This window comes from Xenopus tropicalis, chromosome 2, assembly GCF_000004195.4.
Source record: "Xenopus tropicalis strain Nigerian chromosome 2, UCB_Xtro_10.0, whole genome shotgun sequence".
In the NCBI taxonomy this organism is placed as follows: Eukaryota; Metazoa; Chordata; class Amphibia; order Anura; family Pipidae; genus Xenopus; species Xenopus tropicalis.
Genome location: NC_030678.2, coordinates 121,556,581 through 121,576,333, shown reverse-complemented (window position 1 = coordinate 121,576,333; position 19,753 = coordinate 121,556,581). Strand labels below are relative to the sequence as shown.

General features: G+C 40.0%; 1 protein-coding gene across 2 annotated transcripts; it reads left to right on the top strand.

Annotated features, from left to right (window-relative positions):
- The first annotated feature begins 1,636 nt into the window (after positions 1-1,636).
- LOC116408872 (DNA dC->dU-editing enzyme APOBEC-3A-like) lies at positions 1,637-5,749 on the top strand. Of its 2 annotated transcripts, none has more exons than XM_031897061.1 (4): positions 1,637-1,726; positions 2,651-3,211; positions 4,600-4,645; positions 5,097-5,749. In XM_031897061.1, exons 2-4 carry the CDS (start codon positions 2,663-2,665, stop codon positions 5,279-5,281), a joined length of 780 nt encoding a protein of 259 aa, XP_031752921.1. In that variant the 5' UTR covers positions 1,637-1,726; positions 2,651-2,662; the 3' UTR covers positions 5,282-5,749. The 2 variants fall into 2 exon arrangements, with proteins under 2 accessions (XP_031752921.1, XP_031752922.1); XM_031897062.1 differs by lacking the exon at positions 1,637-1,726 and adding an exon at positions 1,734-1,884.
- Positions 5,750-19,753: the final 14,004 nt, after the last annotated feature.

The window sequence follows — 19,753 nt, the reverse complement described above, 5'->3', positions numbered from 1 at the left end:
GAGGCCTTTTCCTAATATTGCAATGCAACATATCTTATGTTACCAAAATCCAAGTTTGTATAGAATTACCCTACATATATATTTTAGTATATTTATGGTACAGATTAATTGCTTTATTCTGACAATACCAATGTATTTGACTTGCACACTTGTCTTTTTAAGTTCTTATTTCACAAATACATAAGGTTGCCACACACATCACAATGACAAGATTGTTTGCTTCTTTTAATATAACTACATCAACTATTTTTACTTGTATTTCTCCTCACTACAACACTAGTGTGCCTGAATAGAACATTATTACCTAAAATGTCAATTCTAGTTAGTTGATGACTTCCATTAGGCATGTAAGGCTGATCAGTTGCACTAGAAGAAAAAGGGGCCACATATTTGTAGAGATCCTGTCGTCTGTCCAGCAGGACAACTGATGATGTCAGAGCAATATTGTTGAGAGAACGTGCTCAAACTGACATATCAGCTTGCCTGCAGGCTGACAGTTTAGATAAGGTATTACTTAAGTTTTTTTTAGCTCCACACGGTGATGTAAAGCCAGCACAAGACTAAAGTAATATCACCTATACCACTGATGCTCTTTTAGGAACCCATAGGGTTAAGCTCCCTATGGCTTTAAACCCTACCTCTTCACATCTTTACTGTTATTGGGCAAAGCCCTTGTACTCAGGTTACAGTTAAACCACTATCCCTTATTGGTTAGTCAGGTTGTTCCTGAGCCTGGGAGCAGAACATAGGCCCCAGAAGCCATTGTACCCCAGAGACCAGCATACTCTCTGGAGAAGTCGGGGACAGGGCCCCGTGAACGAGGTTTTAGCAAGAACAGCAGGTCTGTAATAGCACGGGCAAGTCTAACAGCCCCATCAAAGGAGATATTAGATCTGGGAGTATTTCTCCTATCCGGCAATGTTGCCTCAGTGTAGGGCCGCGGAGTAGAGAGACAGGAATAGAATAAAGGTTATCAACCTGAAGGAGCAGATATCTACCCAGACTGCCTCCACAGGGGTATTGGCTGAAAGGTGTATTTACCCTGCCCAGACTCTACCAAGAGGTGGGATAAACCGGTGTACACCCTCTCTTCTTCCTCAGAGTGCACTTTTGTACCATATACCTTTGCCTGCCTGTGAGTATGTGAAACCCTGTTTACCATCTTGTCTTGGACAATAAACCTGTACCATAGTTTACCACAAGAAACTCTCTGGCGTCCATATTTACTGCACTACACAGCTACAGTGAGTTGTAGTTGAACTACACCCTCAGCTCCTGCCTAGGTTTCTTCCAATTAAGCAAAGTCCCATCCTAAGAGAGCTGCATGTAACATATGCTCTCATATCACTTTAACCATTCCATAGCCAAACAAGTGTTACACTCTTATATTTGTTGATGTCCAAAATGTAACAGTTCTTTAATAATTGTTCTAAATTCTTAAACTATTGCTTATCTGAGGATTGATATTAGTACATTACCTCAGTTACTATATACAGATTGTTAAAAATGTTATAATTTAATAGTAAAGATCTGATCTTTTAAATAAAAGCAATGTGTACTTGTACAATGCCTGTCCTTTTAAATAGCAGCCACTTGTCTGCATGCAGTTACTGTCCTTTTAAATTGCCAGCCCCTCCCATAAGGCTGCAGAGAAACGGAAGTCTCAAGGCAGTCTCAAAAACAAAAGAGAACGACACTCAAAATCTGCTGTAAATGTACCAAAAAGGTATATATTCTGTATACTTTACAACTTTTATTACATACAGTATTTAAACTAGCAGTGACACAATCACAGGAAACAGATGGGACTTTGGGGTTTGTAGTTTTCTCTGTTCCGTTATACAAAAACAATGTCTTTAGTTCTTGTAAATGTCCAGCTGATCAGTAAGTACGGCTACTGCATCAACTTAACACTATTAAGTGCTGCCTATATTTCATTTAAGATATTATATGTTGTTTTAAATTGTATTTGTTTCTGTTGTAGGTTATATTCTAATTTACATGATATGTCTATGTTTTAAGAATCTCCCAGTTAGATCCTGGTTTATATTCACCCAGTGAGTTGATATTGTTACTGTAGGTTAAAAATTAGTACCTCATGCACACTGACGAAAGTATTTGGAAACGTACTTACCAGTATGAAATTAGATCCATACAGCCACATGGATACAAAGCTGTATATAATTTCCAACATTGTAAATCACCTTTCATTTGGGCAGCAATATTAATAGTGATAGTTGCTGAGATATACCTACATTATGGTAAGCCCCATCTTATTCCAACACTCAAGGGACAATTTTTCAAAGGTGAAGATGAAAACGTTATTCGTTCTCAATGAAAAAAGCAGCTCAATGTGCCTATTAGTAAGGCAGATATAGACTTGAGTTTTAAAAGTGGAAAAAAATGCCACCCAGGACGATATCAAACACTGATAAATAAAAAAAGAATTGTATGTGCATAGAATGTGTTTTCATTCAATTCACATTGCAAGTTGCTGATTCAGCTTTCAATAAAATTAAATCTGAAAGCATAAAACTACAGAGCTCTGGCACATTGGTGTACTGACTCTGTGTCAGCAACATATATTTCATAATATATTTGTTATATTCTCTTAATGTCTTTATATTAATTTTGTTTACTTTTTTTGCAGCAAAGACATTAAATGCCGTTGTTCCGAAAAAAATTGTTATCATTTGAAGACTTTGATGGCAGCTTTAATAATAATAACCAAGTGCATAAAACATTGGTCTGTTTTAACATAGGGGATGAAACGCCTTTATGGAAACATTGGGGCTTTGCCTACAACAACCCAAACTCTGATCATGCCGAACAAATCATACTACATGAATTACACACATTTCTTGGTGCAGACCAGTCTAAAATGAGTTTAAAATATAAGCTTAACTTGTACGCAAGCTACAGCCCATGCTTCTCATGCTGTAAGGAATTATGTCACTTCCTGCTTATCTATGAGAATCAAATCCACATGCACTTAAAGGTTGCTAAATTATACAAATTTTATGACAGCAATAATCAAAGAGGCTTACAAATGCTCAGAGAAAATGGAGCTAAAATTACAGTTATGGATTTAGATGATTATAAGGAATGTTTTTATTTTTTTGTAAGTCCAACGGACACCTTCCAGCCATGTACACATTTAAATGACTGCAGCTATGGAAATGCACGTGATATGGATCTTCTCTGGAAAGAGGTACCCTTTGGATATTGTGGATAGATTTTAAAGCTGATTTCTTCATAATTAGATTAGAATGCTAACTGGCACATCAATGGCATTTCTCAGCCAAAAAGGCCCACTATGCACCTGTGAATCCTGTCACTTACATGAATAGAAACCACCTGTTAATGCTCATGATAGGAAGTTTCTATTCATGGCAATGACAGAAGGCACAGGGGAGATTAGGCATCCCTTCACTGGCTAAGATACACCAGCAGAGAAGCACTATGGTCAATGTTCCCTCTAAGGTGTGCGTGCGTGCACACACACACAAATTTTAAGGCTGAAAACAAAAAAAAAAATTGTATATATTCTGAGCACAAATACTTTTTTTCTGTGCACGTAGCCAAGAAGAAATTAGAGGGAATATTGACTATGGAGCCCATTTATGATTGCCCGGGCTTCTAATAAAATAGTTTGATAAACTTGACACCAAGGGCAGTGGCACACAGGGATATTAGTTGTCTTCAATAAATCTTCACTATTGCGGGCCGTTCCACTGGCAAGAATGTAAATCTACTTTGCGAAGTGACCCAAAATTGCCTATTGTGGGAACTTCAGGCTACTTTGGAAAGCAGTCGTGCTGTAAATGTTTTCCCACTGGCGATTAGCATTTTAGCAGGTGGAAAGGAAACAAGGAACATTTTGTTGCCCACAGTAGCCAGGATTTATCACAGACAACAAAATGTCCCTTATGTCATTACCCTTTAGAATGGGGGAATAAAGGTGCTAATTACAGCTAAAGAGGTCTAAAATAAGATGAGATTATCTAACAAATTGTTGTAAGGTTTGTCTATCGTATTAATCCATTATAAAATGTATATATGCGTCAAATTAAATATAACATTTGACGTAAGATAAGCTTTAGAACATAGATAGTCGAAACACTGAACAGTACAATATATTACTTGGATTTGTGTTGTTATTTGTTGACTGGGTGAGTGACTGCACTGACACATCTAAGCAGCCCAATGTTATAAGTCTATCTCATAATATTAAGATGTGTAAGTTTGTTGGTTAACAATATATGTATTCCATGGGTGTGTTTCTGGGCAGCCCAGTGGTTGGGCATACTTTTTGGGGGGAGTCAGTCTCCTCAAACCGTTGGACTTTCTCCATTTCTGTAATCCACTCCACTATAGTAGGGGCAGGTGTTGAATTCCATTAACGGAGGATTAGAATCTTGGCCACATTAAGGGCACATTTCTGTAGAGATTGTTTATGTGCTCCCTCTGGGGTGGTATTAGAATGCAAAAGGATTGTTAAAAATAATCACTGAAACTATAATTGCCTGAGAGAGTTTTGATTTTAATCCTTAATTCCAATATTCTTATAACCAAAATTTTTTTTATACATTCTTACAGGATGAAAGCACCACAAAAGGTGGTAAAATAACCATTCACAAGTCTGGTGAGTATTAAGAAGTATATATAAGAAGTGTAATCACAGTTAAAATATTTAAAGTGTAACGGATTTTAATAAAATGTGTTTTTAAAGCACAAGGAGTAATTTACAGGTGCACTATACTTGTGTAAAAATGCACTCTTTGCACTCTTTTCAGTTATATATAGTTGCACTTGGCGCCGCTCAGTGCTTTTCATTCCAAATCTGCACCTATTGACATCTAGGGGAACCCTGGAGATACTGCCACCTCCTAATCAGGCGGTAGTTTCAGGGATCCCTTTGTGCCAAGTATCAATAGGCACACAGATGTCACTCACACTTGAACAACAGATGGACTACTGCATAATTTGTAATCTAATTCGCTTCAAAATGCGCACTCCCTTGCATTAATTTTGGTGAGTCGAACTCACAGCAGACGCAGTGCTATTGTGCTTATTTTATGCTTTTTTATTCTTAGAAATCTGCAATTGTAAAGACTTTTCAGGAGGAGATGAAAACAATTGCATTTTGTCAGCAAAAGAACACTTGACCCCAGAATCCACAAAGGACAAAAATGGATCAAGAATTATGACTGTGGAGAAGTCACATATTGCTCATAGTTGCAAAGATCACAAGGGTGTGAAGAGAAAGCTGTCATTTTAAACATAAGGAATGTACAATTCCAATTATAGAATGGGAATGATAAGGGTAATGTTTTTTAACCAGCTCCCTATTTATGACTCACAATCCCCTTGCTACCCACCCCACACACATGCGTGCAAATGGAGGTGAATTGGGGAGTGCAGGTTGTTACAAGGCGCCACTGCAGTCATAGTTACACAGTTACATAGCTATTTGGGTTGAAAAAAGATCAGTCCATCAAGTTAACCCCTCCAAACAAGCCCCAGTGCATACAGTATATATATATATATATATATATATACATACATTCCATACAATGGGAAATGAGTTTCAATGTTGTGCATTTTGGTAGAAATAATATAAATGCAAGTTATACACTAAATGGTAGTGTTTTGATCTGGGGGATTTTGTAGATAACATGTTGTCTACTTCCAAGCAATGTCATTCTGTGGCTACTAAAGCAAATAAAGTGCTGCCTTGTATTAAAAAGGTAATTGACTCAAGGGATGAAAACATAATTTTGCCCCTTTATAGGTCCCTGGTAAGGCCTCACCTTGAGTATGCGGTGCAGTTTTTGGGCTCCAGTCCTTAAGAAGGATATTAATAAACTGTAAAATAACCTGGTAAAGGGGATGGAAGATTTAAACTATGAGGTTAGACTGTCATGGTTGGGGTTGTTTTCTCTGGATAAAAGTCGCTTGTGAAGGGACATGAATTCTCAGTACAAATACATTAGAGGGGATTATAGACAGATGGGGGGTGTTCTTTTTCCTATAAAAATGATCAGTGCATCAGAGGACCCCCTTTAGAGGAACGGAGCTTCCATTTGAAGCAGCGTAGGTGGTTTTTCACGGTGAGGGCAGTGAGGTTGTGGAATGCCCTTCCGAGTGATGTTGTAATGGCAGATTCTGTTAATGCTTTTAAGAGGGGCCTGGATGAGTTATCCAAGGCTATTGTGATACTAATATCTACATTTAGGGGGAGATTTACAAAGACCCGAACGCTCGGAGCGTTTATGCGAACGCTCCGAGCGTATTCTCACCGATTTTTTCACGCTTGTGTGACTTTTTTGCGCGTCCGCACGATTTTTTCGAGTGACCGCGCGAAAAATTCGGAAAGGCTCTGCCGCTGTTTGCGATGGTTCGGTACGAAAATTCCGTGACTTTCGGATTGCCAATACAATATTATCGTGACTAATACGATTTTTTCGTAAGCATTTTCGTGATATTTGCGATCTTCAGAAATTTTCGTTTCCAATCCGAATTTTTCCCATTCGGGATTCGAACTCGTGTTTTGATAAATCTGCCCCTTAGTATTGATGTTGGTATATATGGTTTATGTATGTGAGATATATGGTTTATGTATTTACAGATAGGTCAGTATAGGTTTATGTGTGCCGGGTTTACTTGGAAGGATTGAACTTGATGGACTCTGGTCTTTTTTTCAACTATGTGTTTATGGCATTTACAACCAGGTATGCAATATGTCTATGAAGATTCTCATTCATCCAGGTCATGATATACAGTATCTAGTAGAATTAAGTCTAAAACAACTGGACTTTTCTGAGTTTTTCTTGAAAACGTTTCACCACTCATCCGAGTGGCTTCTTCAGTTCAAATGACTGGTAGGGAATTCCCCAGTCATGTACTTTGAAGGATTAACACCTTCATCAATGAGAATCTTGGTACCGTTGTGACTGGATCATACCTTCTTACACCTGTCAGTTTCAGCTAACACCTAACTGAACAAGTTCAATGGAACCATTGTGATTGGATGTCTGTGACTCTACTACCATCAAGAGTTTAAATACCGGGGAATTCCCTACCAGTCATTTGAACTGAAGAAGCCACTCTGATGAGTGGTGAAACGTTTTCAAGAAAAACTCAGAAAAGTCCAGTTGTTTTAGACTTAATTCTACTAGATACTGTAAACCAGGTATGCACAATTTTTGGATTTGGCTAAATACCAAATCCTCCAAATAAGATTCAGCTGAATACTGAACCAAATATAAACCCTAATCTGCCTATTCAAATTTACGAAAAATAAAAAAATCACATCTGTGAATAAAAAAAATGATTGGCTTTAGTTGTCCAGAGCTTCATTTAAGGGTTCCAATACAGTTTGCCTAAATACTTGCACTGGGCCAAACCCTGCAAAAGGGCTAGTACCAACCCAAAACCTGGATTGGTTTATTCCTATTTAAAGCATATTTCAACCAAACACTTTATATGTTTTTTTGTAACCCCAACCCATCAACTTACCTAAAAACCTACTTTTGAGGTAAGTGACTCATTAAGGGAAGGCCATCTCCCATAGACTCTAATTTATTAAAATTTTTGAAACTGATTTCATTTTTTATGTAATAATAACCTTGCCTTAAAGGACAATGAAAGGTTAATATAAATTAAAAGTAAGTCTAAAGGCATTCTTTTTAAAGGAGAATGCAAGTCAAAATTTAAAAAGCATGCTGCCCAATAGTCCTCCTATTGTTTAGTAAAAACGCCACACTTTTGGCTCACCTAATCAAATATTTACTCAGCCACACTTACTTCACATTTTCTAGAACAGGCAGCCATCTCTAAAAAGGTATTCTCCCTTCCTTTCCCTCCTTGCTTCATACTGCACATGTGTTTCATTCCCTCCCCCCCTCCCCTCTGCCAGATCCGCTTCTGATTGGCTGGTGGGCATGTGTAGCTCAGAACAGGAGACAGGATCAAGTTACACACATGCTCAGAGAATAGGAAGGCTGCCGCCATATCTCAGAGAAGCAAGCAGGGATCTGGGAATTTAGATATGCAGTAAGTATTTAAAAAGAATGCCTTTAGACTTACTATTAATTTATATAAACCTTTCATTGTCCTTTAAGTACTTACTGCATATCTAAATTCCTAGATCCCTGCTTGCTCCTCTGAGATATGGTGCTGGCAGCCTACAGCAGTGTGAAGACCAGTGACATCACTGAAATCTCTCTTCCCTTCCCAGGGGCGGGCCAAGCCGACCGGGCGCCCTAGGCAACCGTGTCGGCCACCTCGCCCCTGCACCTTCCGCCCCCCCCTCGCGTTTCAGCGCGCATGCGCAGTTCCGGGGGAGGGGGGGCGGTGGCTACGCGATAGTTCATTGCCCCCACCGCGTATTGACAAGCGGCGGGGGCAATTAAAAAGGTTTGCACCCTAGGCAGCTGCCTCTTCTGCCTACCCCTAGTTCCGGCCATGTCCCTTCCTGTAGCTGCCAGCGGCAGCCTTCCTATTCTCTGAGCATGTGTGTAACTTGATCCTGTCTCCTGTTCTGAGCTACACATGCCCACCAGCCAATCAGAAGCGGATCTGGCAGAGGGGAGGGGGGGGAGGGAATGAAACACATGTGCAGTATGAAGCAAGGAGGGAAAGAAAGGGAGAATAGCTTTTTAGAGATGGCTGCCTGTTCTAGAAAATGTGAAGTAAGTGTGACTGAGTAAATATTTGATTAGGTGAGCCAAAAGTGTGGCGTTTTTACTAAACAATAGGAGGACTATTGGGCAGTATGCTTTTTAAATTTTGACTTGCATTCTCCTTTAAGGATACCATGACATCAAAATGTAGCGTGGATGCTATGACAGTTGTCACTGGGTTGGTGTGACCTTACAGTATCTCAGTGGGGATTTTGCCAAATATTTCAGTATATTTTCTATGGAAATCTTGGATCAAGCTAGGGGCATGGACATCAAAATGTTTGTCCCAGGAGTTATTGAAGGAATCCCCTAAAGCAGGGATCCCCAACCTTTTATACATGTGAGCCACATTCAAATGGAAAAAGTGTTGGGGAGCAACACAAGCATGAAAAACACCTTCTGGGGGTGCCAGATAAGGGCTATGATTGGCTATTTGGTAGCCCCTGTGTGGACTGGCAGCCTACAGAAGGCTCTATTTGGCATTAGACTGGGTTTTTATGCAACCAAAACTTGCCCCCACTCCAGGAATTCAAAAATAACTACCTGCTTTGAGGCTACTGGGAGCAACATCCAAGGTGTTGGTGGGCAACATGTTGCTCCTGAGCCACTGGTTGGGGATGACTGCCCTAAAGCAAAGGAGAACTCTAAAAGATACCAAATATTTAACAATCATACATGAAAGACATTACGGAAGTCAGATGGTAGTAGGATTTCAAAGATAGGAAAAGGTCCAATCAATTTGGGAACCGAGATACGTAGAAGGGATCCCTTGGTGAACATTTCTGGTAGGACACACTTTGTCACCAACAGAATATTATGAAGAGGGTTTGAGTCTATTATAAGCAGAAGTCATTGGTGCATAGCAGTCATATAAGTGAGTTTATCATTGGTAACAGGGTCATATATATGCCTGGGGGAAGAAATGCACCCCTTAGTGTTCATTCTTCCTGGTCTGCACCTCAAGCTTTACAAAAAAGAAATCTGGTGTGAGTAAGGTCGCTACTGATGAGCAAAGGTCCTTTCTAATGCTTTATTACTAGTGTTTAAATGGACAGTATACTTAATAGACAGTATAATTATAGGCCAGGAATACAGTGAATGGTTGTAAGGATCCTTCCTGAAGTTAACACAACTTTAGGTCAATAACACAAAACAACATGTAAAAATATTACTGTTGGTGCTTATGTATATTAAATGTACAACAAGTTTTAATAATGAGGGATTTTAATTATCCAGATATTGAGTGGGGCAATAAGGGCTCTCACAAGCAGATATTTGAATATTCATACATGTGCAGTGGCCTTTAATTGCTTGTACTCATGCAACATAGATTAGATGGCCCCATTAGTATTAATACTTGCAATGTGCAAGTATTATTATTTCATTAAATGTTTGTTGAAAAAATATACAAATATACATTAGGCCAACAAATACTCAAAGTTTTAGAAAAGAAAACATGAGCACCAACAGATCATTACTTCAACAGGCAGACTGGGGCATATGTTTTTCAGCTAAAAACACAGAGAAGAAATGGTTGTTTAAAATTACTGTACATTACATTTTTACTGCTCTAATTGTATTACCTTGGCAAGCAAGTTTTAGGCAAAGAAGAGGTTCCCAAATGGTATATGTCCAGTTTATTGCAAATTCAGGCAAACTTTTCAGTTGAACAATAAAATGAATGCTCTAGGTCTAGGCTCTAAATACCCCCCCCCCCCCCATACTACCTTCATAAGGAGAAGGTGGGGGAAGGCATGTAATCATTCCCTCTCCAAAATACAACTATTGCTAATATGTGTGACACATTCAGACAGAAAATATCAGGAGCACCCGCTGGGACCCTGTACTTGTCCCACATGTGCTTTTTAAGCTAGAATTTCTGCACTTGCGCAGGGGCATAATTAAATGAGCCACTTGGTCTATAGGTCTTACAAGGGATATTAATATAAAATAGAAAGCCCAAAGAAGATTAACTAAATTGATAAACAATGTGGAAGATCTAAGTTATAAAGAAAGGTTAACTAGGTTGGGATTTTTTACACTGGAGAAAAAGTGCTTAAGGGCTGTGGCACACGGGGAGATTAGTCTCCCCAATCGCCGGTGGGATGGCATACGTGGCGCCGCGATTTCCCGAAATCACAGAAATTGCCATTGCCATTTTCGCTGGTGGGATGGCATTTCGGGGAGATTAGTCGCCCGTGACAAGGGAGATTTATCGCGGGCGACTAATCTCCCCGTGTGTCACAGCCCTAACAGGGGCTATGATAACTATGTGTACAGTAAATATACAATAGTACCATAAAATAAACTGTTTGATGCGTTATTCACCAGTAGATTTTTCCATCAGAAATTAAGGCATTTTTTCACATTAGAAGAATGGAGGTTCTTAAGATGTCATTTTCTACAATGAGAGATGTGAAGGTGTGGAATTCTCTTCCTAAAGCATTTGTACAAGGAGATACATTAGGGAGTGTAAAGTGAGAGCAGAAATTAACTTTTCAAATTTGGCCCAATTACCCTCTTGGAGTCAAGAAGGAATTTTCCCACTCTCTGAGGCAAATTGGAGTCTAGCTAGGTAGATAAGTTTTAAGCTTATCTGCTATGATCAAGGACAATGAATAAACCTAAACAAATGGGTAAATAATTTTTTCTTATATAATTTGCAAACCCAATGTTGCTATTACTAATTTAATTCATTTTACCACAACACATATACATGCATAATTAGATAGCCCAGTGATTAAAGTGATAAAAAAAACTCCAGGTTTTAAGCTCCTACTTTACCCAAATAATAGTTTTAAATTACATAAAATGAGCACTATTCAATAATACTGAAAGACAACCCAATTTAAATAGCAGCAGTTGCATATAAATCTATAGGGAAATCTAGGGAAACAAACCCTACTATGGAACTAGTCAAACATTGTCTACTCTTTCTTCCACATTGATTGGCTTGAGACCTCAAACAATAAAGAAATACTTGCAGAGATATTCTTTAAAACTTGGTGGTCATAAATATATACATTACCTCCTTGCAATAAACAACTGACCATTCCAGTTTTTCAGAACACATTCTGGTATGACAGGGAAGCCCTGCTTGGTAATACCACCATAAAAGAATTGACTCACCTACAAACCTTGGACATTGTTGCTCATGATCCCTCCCCTCAAACTAAGATAACCCCGAGGAGTCACTGAGCAAAAATGATCATTTTTTTCAATAAAAGGTCAATTCAATGAGACTAGACAATTGGAAATTGCCTATAGAATATTGCTCTACATTTGTTTCATAGTTTTGTTCACAGTTGAGAATCTTCTTCATATATACTGCACTAGACACTAATATACTAATGGTTCAAGATTGCCAGTGCATTGCTCTATTTGTTTTATTTTATTTAATAGAAAAACAAATAAAAACATATTTAAAAACAATTACATAAAATTACAGGGTGGAGAGTTTCAGAGCGATCTCTGTGGGCAAAAGTATATATATTTGAGGGACTCTGCGCACAATCAGCAGGGGACAGTTGTAGTTCCTTCAGCATTATTAATATGCCAACATACACTTTGCCTTGGGGCACTCCAAATATCACATACCAGGAGTATGATGCTTATGTAACCATCTTGGGTTTTTCTATTTCCACATAATGGCAGACAGTTATGTGTATTTGCAGCCAGTTTAGGTCTAGGACTGCGAAGATTGCCGGCACTGAGAATTAATTGTCAAAAATGATTCTTTTTCTCTGCATTTGCTTCTTGCAATCGCACATGCTATTAAAATGCTATTAATATTTTTACTGCATAGCACGCTTTGCAGGTTTTGTATGATAAATGTCTTAATAAGATGAGCAAAGAATAGATACATCTTGTCACTGTAACTTAGAAATAGGGCCAACAGACAATACTACTGGCAGAATTATTATATGAATCACATTGAGCCAGTAATATTATTAAAGCGAGAATTAGGTCTGAAATCTGTTTTGTCATGTAAGGGGTTAGCATGCAAGCACTACCCCTAAATTGCATGTCAGTACTGAGGCACAAGAAGGAAGGTGAAGATACATTGGGAGGCCTGTACTCTAGGCAGGAATTAAGCACAGTGCTCACTTTAGCTTCTTATTTGCAAACATAACTAAAAAAAATCCAACATTCTATATAATTCCTAAAATGTATTAAATAAATATCATAAAATATCCTTAAATATACAGGTATAGGACCCATTATCCAGAATGCCCGGGACCAAGGGTATTCCGGATAAGGGGTATTTCCGTAATTTGGATCTTCATACCTTAAGTCTATTAAAAAATCAATAAAACATTAATTAAACTCAATAAGATTATTTTGCTTCCAAAAAGGATTAATTATATCTTATTTTGGATCAAATACAAAGCACTGTTTCATTGTTACAGAGAAAAAGGAAATCGATTTTTAAAATCTGAATTATTTGCTTATAATGGAGTCTATGGGAGACAGGCTTTCCGTAATTCGGAGCTTTCTGGATATCGGGTTTCCGGATAAGGGATCCCATACCTGTATTGAAGAAATTGTTACCTATTGTGGTGAAAATTGTTTTATTACAAGAAAGAGATACAGTTTCTGGGACTATCAAATGCGCTTAAAAAATGCACTGTAGTGTTGCAGGACTTTGATACATGTTTTAAGAAAATATGCACCACATATGTTTTGAAAACAATATTTTAAGGGATAACTATTCCTTTTATTTTAAAATCACATAATAAGACTCTGAACAACCCCCAGAATACTGTCAAATTTTTTTTCAAAATCACAAGCAGCTAACTGCAGTGCTTTTCGTCTGCTTCCTAGTCTAATGTGTTCAACTCACTTTTCTTTGCTCTTCTTCTCTCTTGCCTGTGAAGATGGCCAAAGAGATTTCTACTGCACATGCTTGGTGCCTTGGCACCTCTTTGACCATCTTCACAGTTAAAGAAAAGGAGATCTCAGAAAACAAAGGAGGGTCAAACATCAGGCTAGACTGGGAAGTAGCTGCAAGAGCTGCAGTTGAGCTGCTTGTGATTTAGAAAAGAATTGATACAGAATGCATGGATAAAGGCATGGTATTCACAATACACAATACCAGCTGTCTTCCTTTCTTTGCATGCCAGTGCTTGACTAACAAGGTCACCACTTGTGTTCAGAGGGCATAGTCATTATTTTAATTCCTAATACAAGAAAAACATTTATATGTACACTGCCAGTCAAAACTTTGAACACTATGGTTTGATATGCTTTATTACAATTCAACACTTATCAGTGCCTCATACAAAGCAAAAGGTCAGACAATGGCAATAAATGCCACCTCTCTTTGCTCTGGTAATCACTGGGCCATCCCGCACCACTTAAAATCCTAAATATGTTGCTGAAATTATGATCTGTACTTTACAAAAAGCTGGTATCTCTCTGCATATGCAGCCTGTATGACTAGACAGAAAGAATCCTTTCAAGTTTTGACCCGAGGAGGGGCCTTGTGTACCTAACAATATGTATCAGCTTACATAACTTAACAAGTGATAACACTTGAGATAATGGGTAATGCTGCTGTTGACTGGAGGTGTGGAAATGGCCCATCTGGGAGAGCTGCTCTGGAATGTGATTCCAGCAACTTGTAGCCTTGCCAGTTTGTGTGCAGGGTTTAAACTTAGGGTAAACAACACTGACCACCAATGAATTAAAAAAACATAAGCTAAATTCCAATTACCAACAACTACTGAATTTTACTGAACTTATTTGCATCCGCCTACATTACATTTAATATAGAATACATTTAGTGTTGCCTAAATGTGGGGTTTCAGTTACGACCAAATAACTGACTAACTTATTAGCACATTAATTAATTGAACTATTTACACCTTACTATGCAATAACATCAGCTCTTTATATTATGATCTACCGTATTTACCTGATATATATAGTTATCACTTTCATAAACTTTTCAGCAATAGAATAACTAGCAAGATCATTCCCCTAAGTTTCCCTAAACTTTGGGAACAAAACACAGTCCCACTATATACTCATAAACCCTAGAGCAGTGCTGTCCAACTTCTACGGTGCCGAGGGCCGGAATTTCTCTAGCATACATGGTGGAGGGCCGCTAATGGAAGCCAGTTTTGACCACTCCCCCTTTTGAAACCACACCCACTTCAAACCACACCTATTTTATCACAATGGTGGTAGCACAGCAAAATCCCAAATGCTTGGTCCTTACTGTGGGGATATCAACCATCATTCATATGTGAAAGAATTATGTCATATTAAGATATACCCTTAAATTCCATTTGCCTCCTCCTCCCCTGTGGATAGCAGAGCAACCCCCAGTACATAATTACACACCTTAGGGACCATTTAATGGCTATTTCCAACTGCTAACAAACTCCCACAACAAACCCCTGCCAGGTTCACCTCCCACAAGCAGCATAGGGCAAGTAGAGTATGGCACACACAGGCAGCACTCTGCCTGTCCTATGCTGTCTGTGTGTGCCATACTCTGCTTGCCCTATGCTGTCTGTGTGTGCCATACTCTGCCTGTCCTACCCTGCCTGTGTGTGCCATACTCTGCCTTCCCTATGCTGCCTCTGTGTGCCATACTCTGCCTTCCCTATGCTGCCTCTGTGTGCCATACTCTGCCTGCCCTACCCTTCCTGTGTGTGCCATACCCTCCCTGACCTATGCTGCCTGTGTGTGCCATACTCTACCTGCCCTATGCTGGCTGTATGTGCCATACTCTGCCTACAGTACCTATGTCTGAGGTGTGAAGAAGTGAACAATGGGAGTGATTACAGTCTGAGCCTGAGGTGTGAACACTGCAGGGGGTGAACAATGCAGGGATTAAAAGGTGTGAACAACACAGGGGATTACATTTTTAAACAATACAGAGGGATTACAGCCTGAATCTGAGGTGGAACCATGCAGGGGGGCAGTTAATCTCAGTACTGATACCATTTAATGCTTACTCAAAGGTAAGCCATCAAAGCAGCCAGACAGGTGGGGGGCCACACAGAGGGGGGTCGCGGGCCGCCAGTTGGACAGCACTGCCCTAGAGAACCACCTAAACGCTAGTGAAGTTGGGGAACAGGGACCCCGTGAATGAGGATTAGCAAGAGCAGGATAACATCTGTCATAGCACTTTCTAGAAAAGTGAGATAGGTTGGCTGAGGTGGGCACGGTGGACACAATATCTTTCTATCATCTGTGCCTTACCTTCTTAATCCATCTTGTGAGTATTGCATAACCCTGTGGATCATTTGTCTTAGACAAATAAAATAGTTCTGTACTATTTTACTGCAAAAGAACCTTCTGGCGTCCATTATTTCATTCACTTTTCACACAGCCTAAGTGAGTTGTAGTTGCGCTACACCCCCCTTGATCTTTCCACATAGTGAAAGCCCATCCTGTGTGTTACAGTCCTATGTACCCCATGCTCTAAAGCCTACATAGTTGGTCTGGTCTGTATTCACAGGCAAGAAGGGGATACATTTAGAACCCAACATGGGGCCTGAGATCTTAAATGGGGTACGCTGACAGCCTTGCCAGACTCAATAGGAAAAAGGTGCCTGCAGCATTGATCATGAAACTTTTGACTTAATTGGCCGTGGGTTTGGGCTTGAAGATTTCCCCGGGTGTATCCCATTGGCTACCTGCACTGTAACTCATCTTAACCGCTTCATGTGCTGAATTTTGGCGCGAGAATTAGTTTGGTGCACATTCACTAAACGCCTGCGTGAACTTTAACACTGACAAGGATTTCCAAGGGCGGTGCCCGGACATATGTCACCAGCTGCCATTTTGTGCCTAATGCTGAATGCTCCTGCACTGGTACACGGTCCCGGGTTGATTCCCACATTGACACTGGAGGTTCAAAGTTTACGAAGGCCTGCCTGCTCCAAGCGCAACCGACTACCTCCACGGCTGAGGAGGATAGCTGCCAGTGCAAACCTTGCTGATCAGACCAGCACCGATACACCACCTGCCATGGCGGATAGAAGGTGGGATGGTTGGCCTGACCTGGAAGTCCCGGCTGGGGCAACCCTATTCTCTTTCCGTGACCCACCGCCTCCTTATACTGGACTGAGGTATGTGTGGGGAGTCAGAAAAAGTGGCGGTAGGGGGAGGAATTATAGTAATCTTCTGTTGCGGCACCAGTGGTCCTGAGCTGGATGGAGAGCTGCAGGATGTCACCTCTGCTTGCTACTTGTGCCACTAAGGACCCCAAGGGTAACCAACCAGATGATCAGCCCAGTAAGCCGCTGCTGTCCTCAGTGCCTACTGAACCTGAGGTGATTCAGACTAAGGAAGAGTCCATAATCGGGCAGGTTAAAAAATCTAGTCAGATCGGGGACCACATCGGCTCGTTGATGCGGTCCCCAGACCGACTTTGCCTATACCTGCTGTAATAATTTGATCGTTTGGCCTCAAGGCCAAACGACTGAATTAGCCTGGATTCTCCCGATATCGCCCACCCGTAGGTGTGGGATATCGGGAGAAGATCTGCTCGCTTGGCGACATCACCAAGCGAGCGGATCTTAAGGTGTATGGGCACCTTTACTCTGTATACCTTTGTTTGTTAAACTTTTAAGATCCCTGTTTGTTTACATTTATTGTGAAGAGCTGTGTAATTTGTTGGCACTATATAAATAAGGGATGCTGATAAAGATGATAGTAGGGAGAGACAACATTTAGGTGTAATAGCGTAACAGGTTATTTCCCTAAAACAGTTATAGAAAAGGTATCAGGTAGTGCTCTTTATATTATTTGAATTTTGTAAGCATATAATAATACAGACTTTGATTTGAGTTGTACGATGCATAAACATTAAATAAGCAGATGGTTATTAACAGTTTTGTTATCCTGTGTCTCTTTATTGAAGGGGGAGAGGGAAGGGAGGGAAGATGGAATGTAGGTCAGGCTCCTTATTCTCCTGGGTACCAGACCTACTTAGTCATATATTACCATTTTAGATTGTAAAGCAGAGACTGTTAAGCAGAGTAAGTTCAGTAACCATATGTCTGGTAAGTTGCTTGATTGAATCATACAATACAAAAGTGAAAAAACAAAGAAACAAATAAAAGGTACATCATTTAGCTTCTCTCCAGGTGTTGGGATCTACAACGAGAGCAATACAAAATCATTATGTAAGTGTAACTGCAAAAGTTTCCACTAAGCTGCTCCCCGTGACAATTCCATCCAGGGTTCCAATCAGTTTCCCATTAGTAGTTTATTAGTTAGAGAGGAGAGCACGGCTCATACCAGATGGGGCGATATAATGGACCCATGGGCACCATATACTTTGAAATTGTGTTTGCATGTCATTTAGAATGCTAGTAAGCTTCTTATTAACCAGGATCCTATTAATTTTATGTTAAATGTGCTGTATAGGCAGCAGTGGGGATTTCCAGGACATAGTTATGGTTAATTTAGCTGCCTTATATATTTATTTATATTTTGTTTCCTACTTAAAGGGATACAGTCATGATTTTTATGGTATACTTTTTACTTCTAAATTACACTGTTTACATAGCAAATAATTCCCTCTACCATTTAAAATGTTATTCTTGAACCAACAAATATATTTATTTAGTTTATTTATATTGGTGTGTAGGCAGCCATCTCAGTGCATTTTGCCCGAGTCTGAGCTTTCAGATGGAGCCAGCACTACACATCAGTGCTGCTTTCAGGCAACCTACTGTTTCTCCTAGTCCCATGTAACTGGAGGAGTCCCAAGCCAGACTTGGATTTCTTACTATTGAGTGCTATTCTGATATCTACTGGGAGCTGCTACCTTCCCATTGTTCTGCTGATTGGCTGCTGGGGGGGTGGGGAGAGGGTGATATCACTCCAACTTGCAGCTTAGCAGTAAAGGGTGACTGAAGTTTATCAGAGTACAGGTAGCTTGAGTGTCCTGAGCGACCTATGTCAGTAAGCACAGTGAACTTGCACCTAAAGAATATGGTGCACAAACACGGCACACACTGGAAATGGTGTCACCAGCATCTACTTTGCAACTCATTGCAAGTTCAACTGCATTAATTTTGCGGCATTGGCCAATATACTATATGGTGTAATGCCCTCTTGTGACTGCAATGATACTGGAAATCTTGGAAGAAACATTGCATTATGAGAAAAAAACATAGAAAATGCACTTTGCGCAAATAACCCCTATAGCCTTTGCAATTAGGGGGTTACCAACTAACTGCAGTATCAGAGTTGTGGAACACAGACCTAAATCTAACTTTACAGGTAAATAAAATAATTTTAGAGACAGCTACTTGCGTATGTTTTATTATCAGCTATTAAAATGTTTGAAGGTGAATTTCGCTCTTTAACACCTAATACACTTTTTAGTATTATGTAAAATTATCTAAGTCCTCCATAATGGATTTCTCTTTAGCTGTAAGTCAAAACAGTACAAGAAGAAGTGAAGGGGTGTGGTTGTTTATACAGAGCTCCCCATTTCTAGTTAAACTCTTTACAATTAAAATAAAAAATAGGTAAAATGTATTTTCACCATATGTTCTATTTATTTTTTATTATGTGGAAAAGCCATTACTAGACATACACTATGCGTTCAAACCTAATTATAACAAAATGCTTATGCCTAATTTTACTTATTCTTTTTATACTAAGTCAAGCCAAAGTTAAAAAGCTGAGCAGTCATTTCCGCGCTACAGCCGCTACATCACTATCCGAGCTACGCATGATTCCGCCCTATCCCCAACCACCAGAACTTTCCACCAAAAACAGGCCGTGCCCCTCTTAGAGACCCAGCTGGACGCCCGGCTGCGCTTTCCTACAGAGCCAATCAGCGCATTTTGCAACCCTTCCTCAGTGCCATAGTCAGCATCCAGACTAGTAAACCACAGCCGCCAACCTCCCCATCATCCCATCTCCACCAATAGGCATGCTCCTACCTTCCGGCTCGCCGGTAGAGTGAGGTCAGAGCGCTCCAGTGGCAGCCCTCCCGCACGTAGCCCCTCCCCTCCCGCACGTAGCCCCGCCCCTCCCAGGCAGCTTTCCGGCCCGCGCTCATTCCCGCGCCCTCTCTCTCTCCCTCT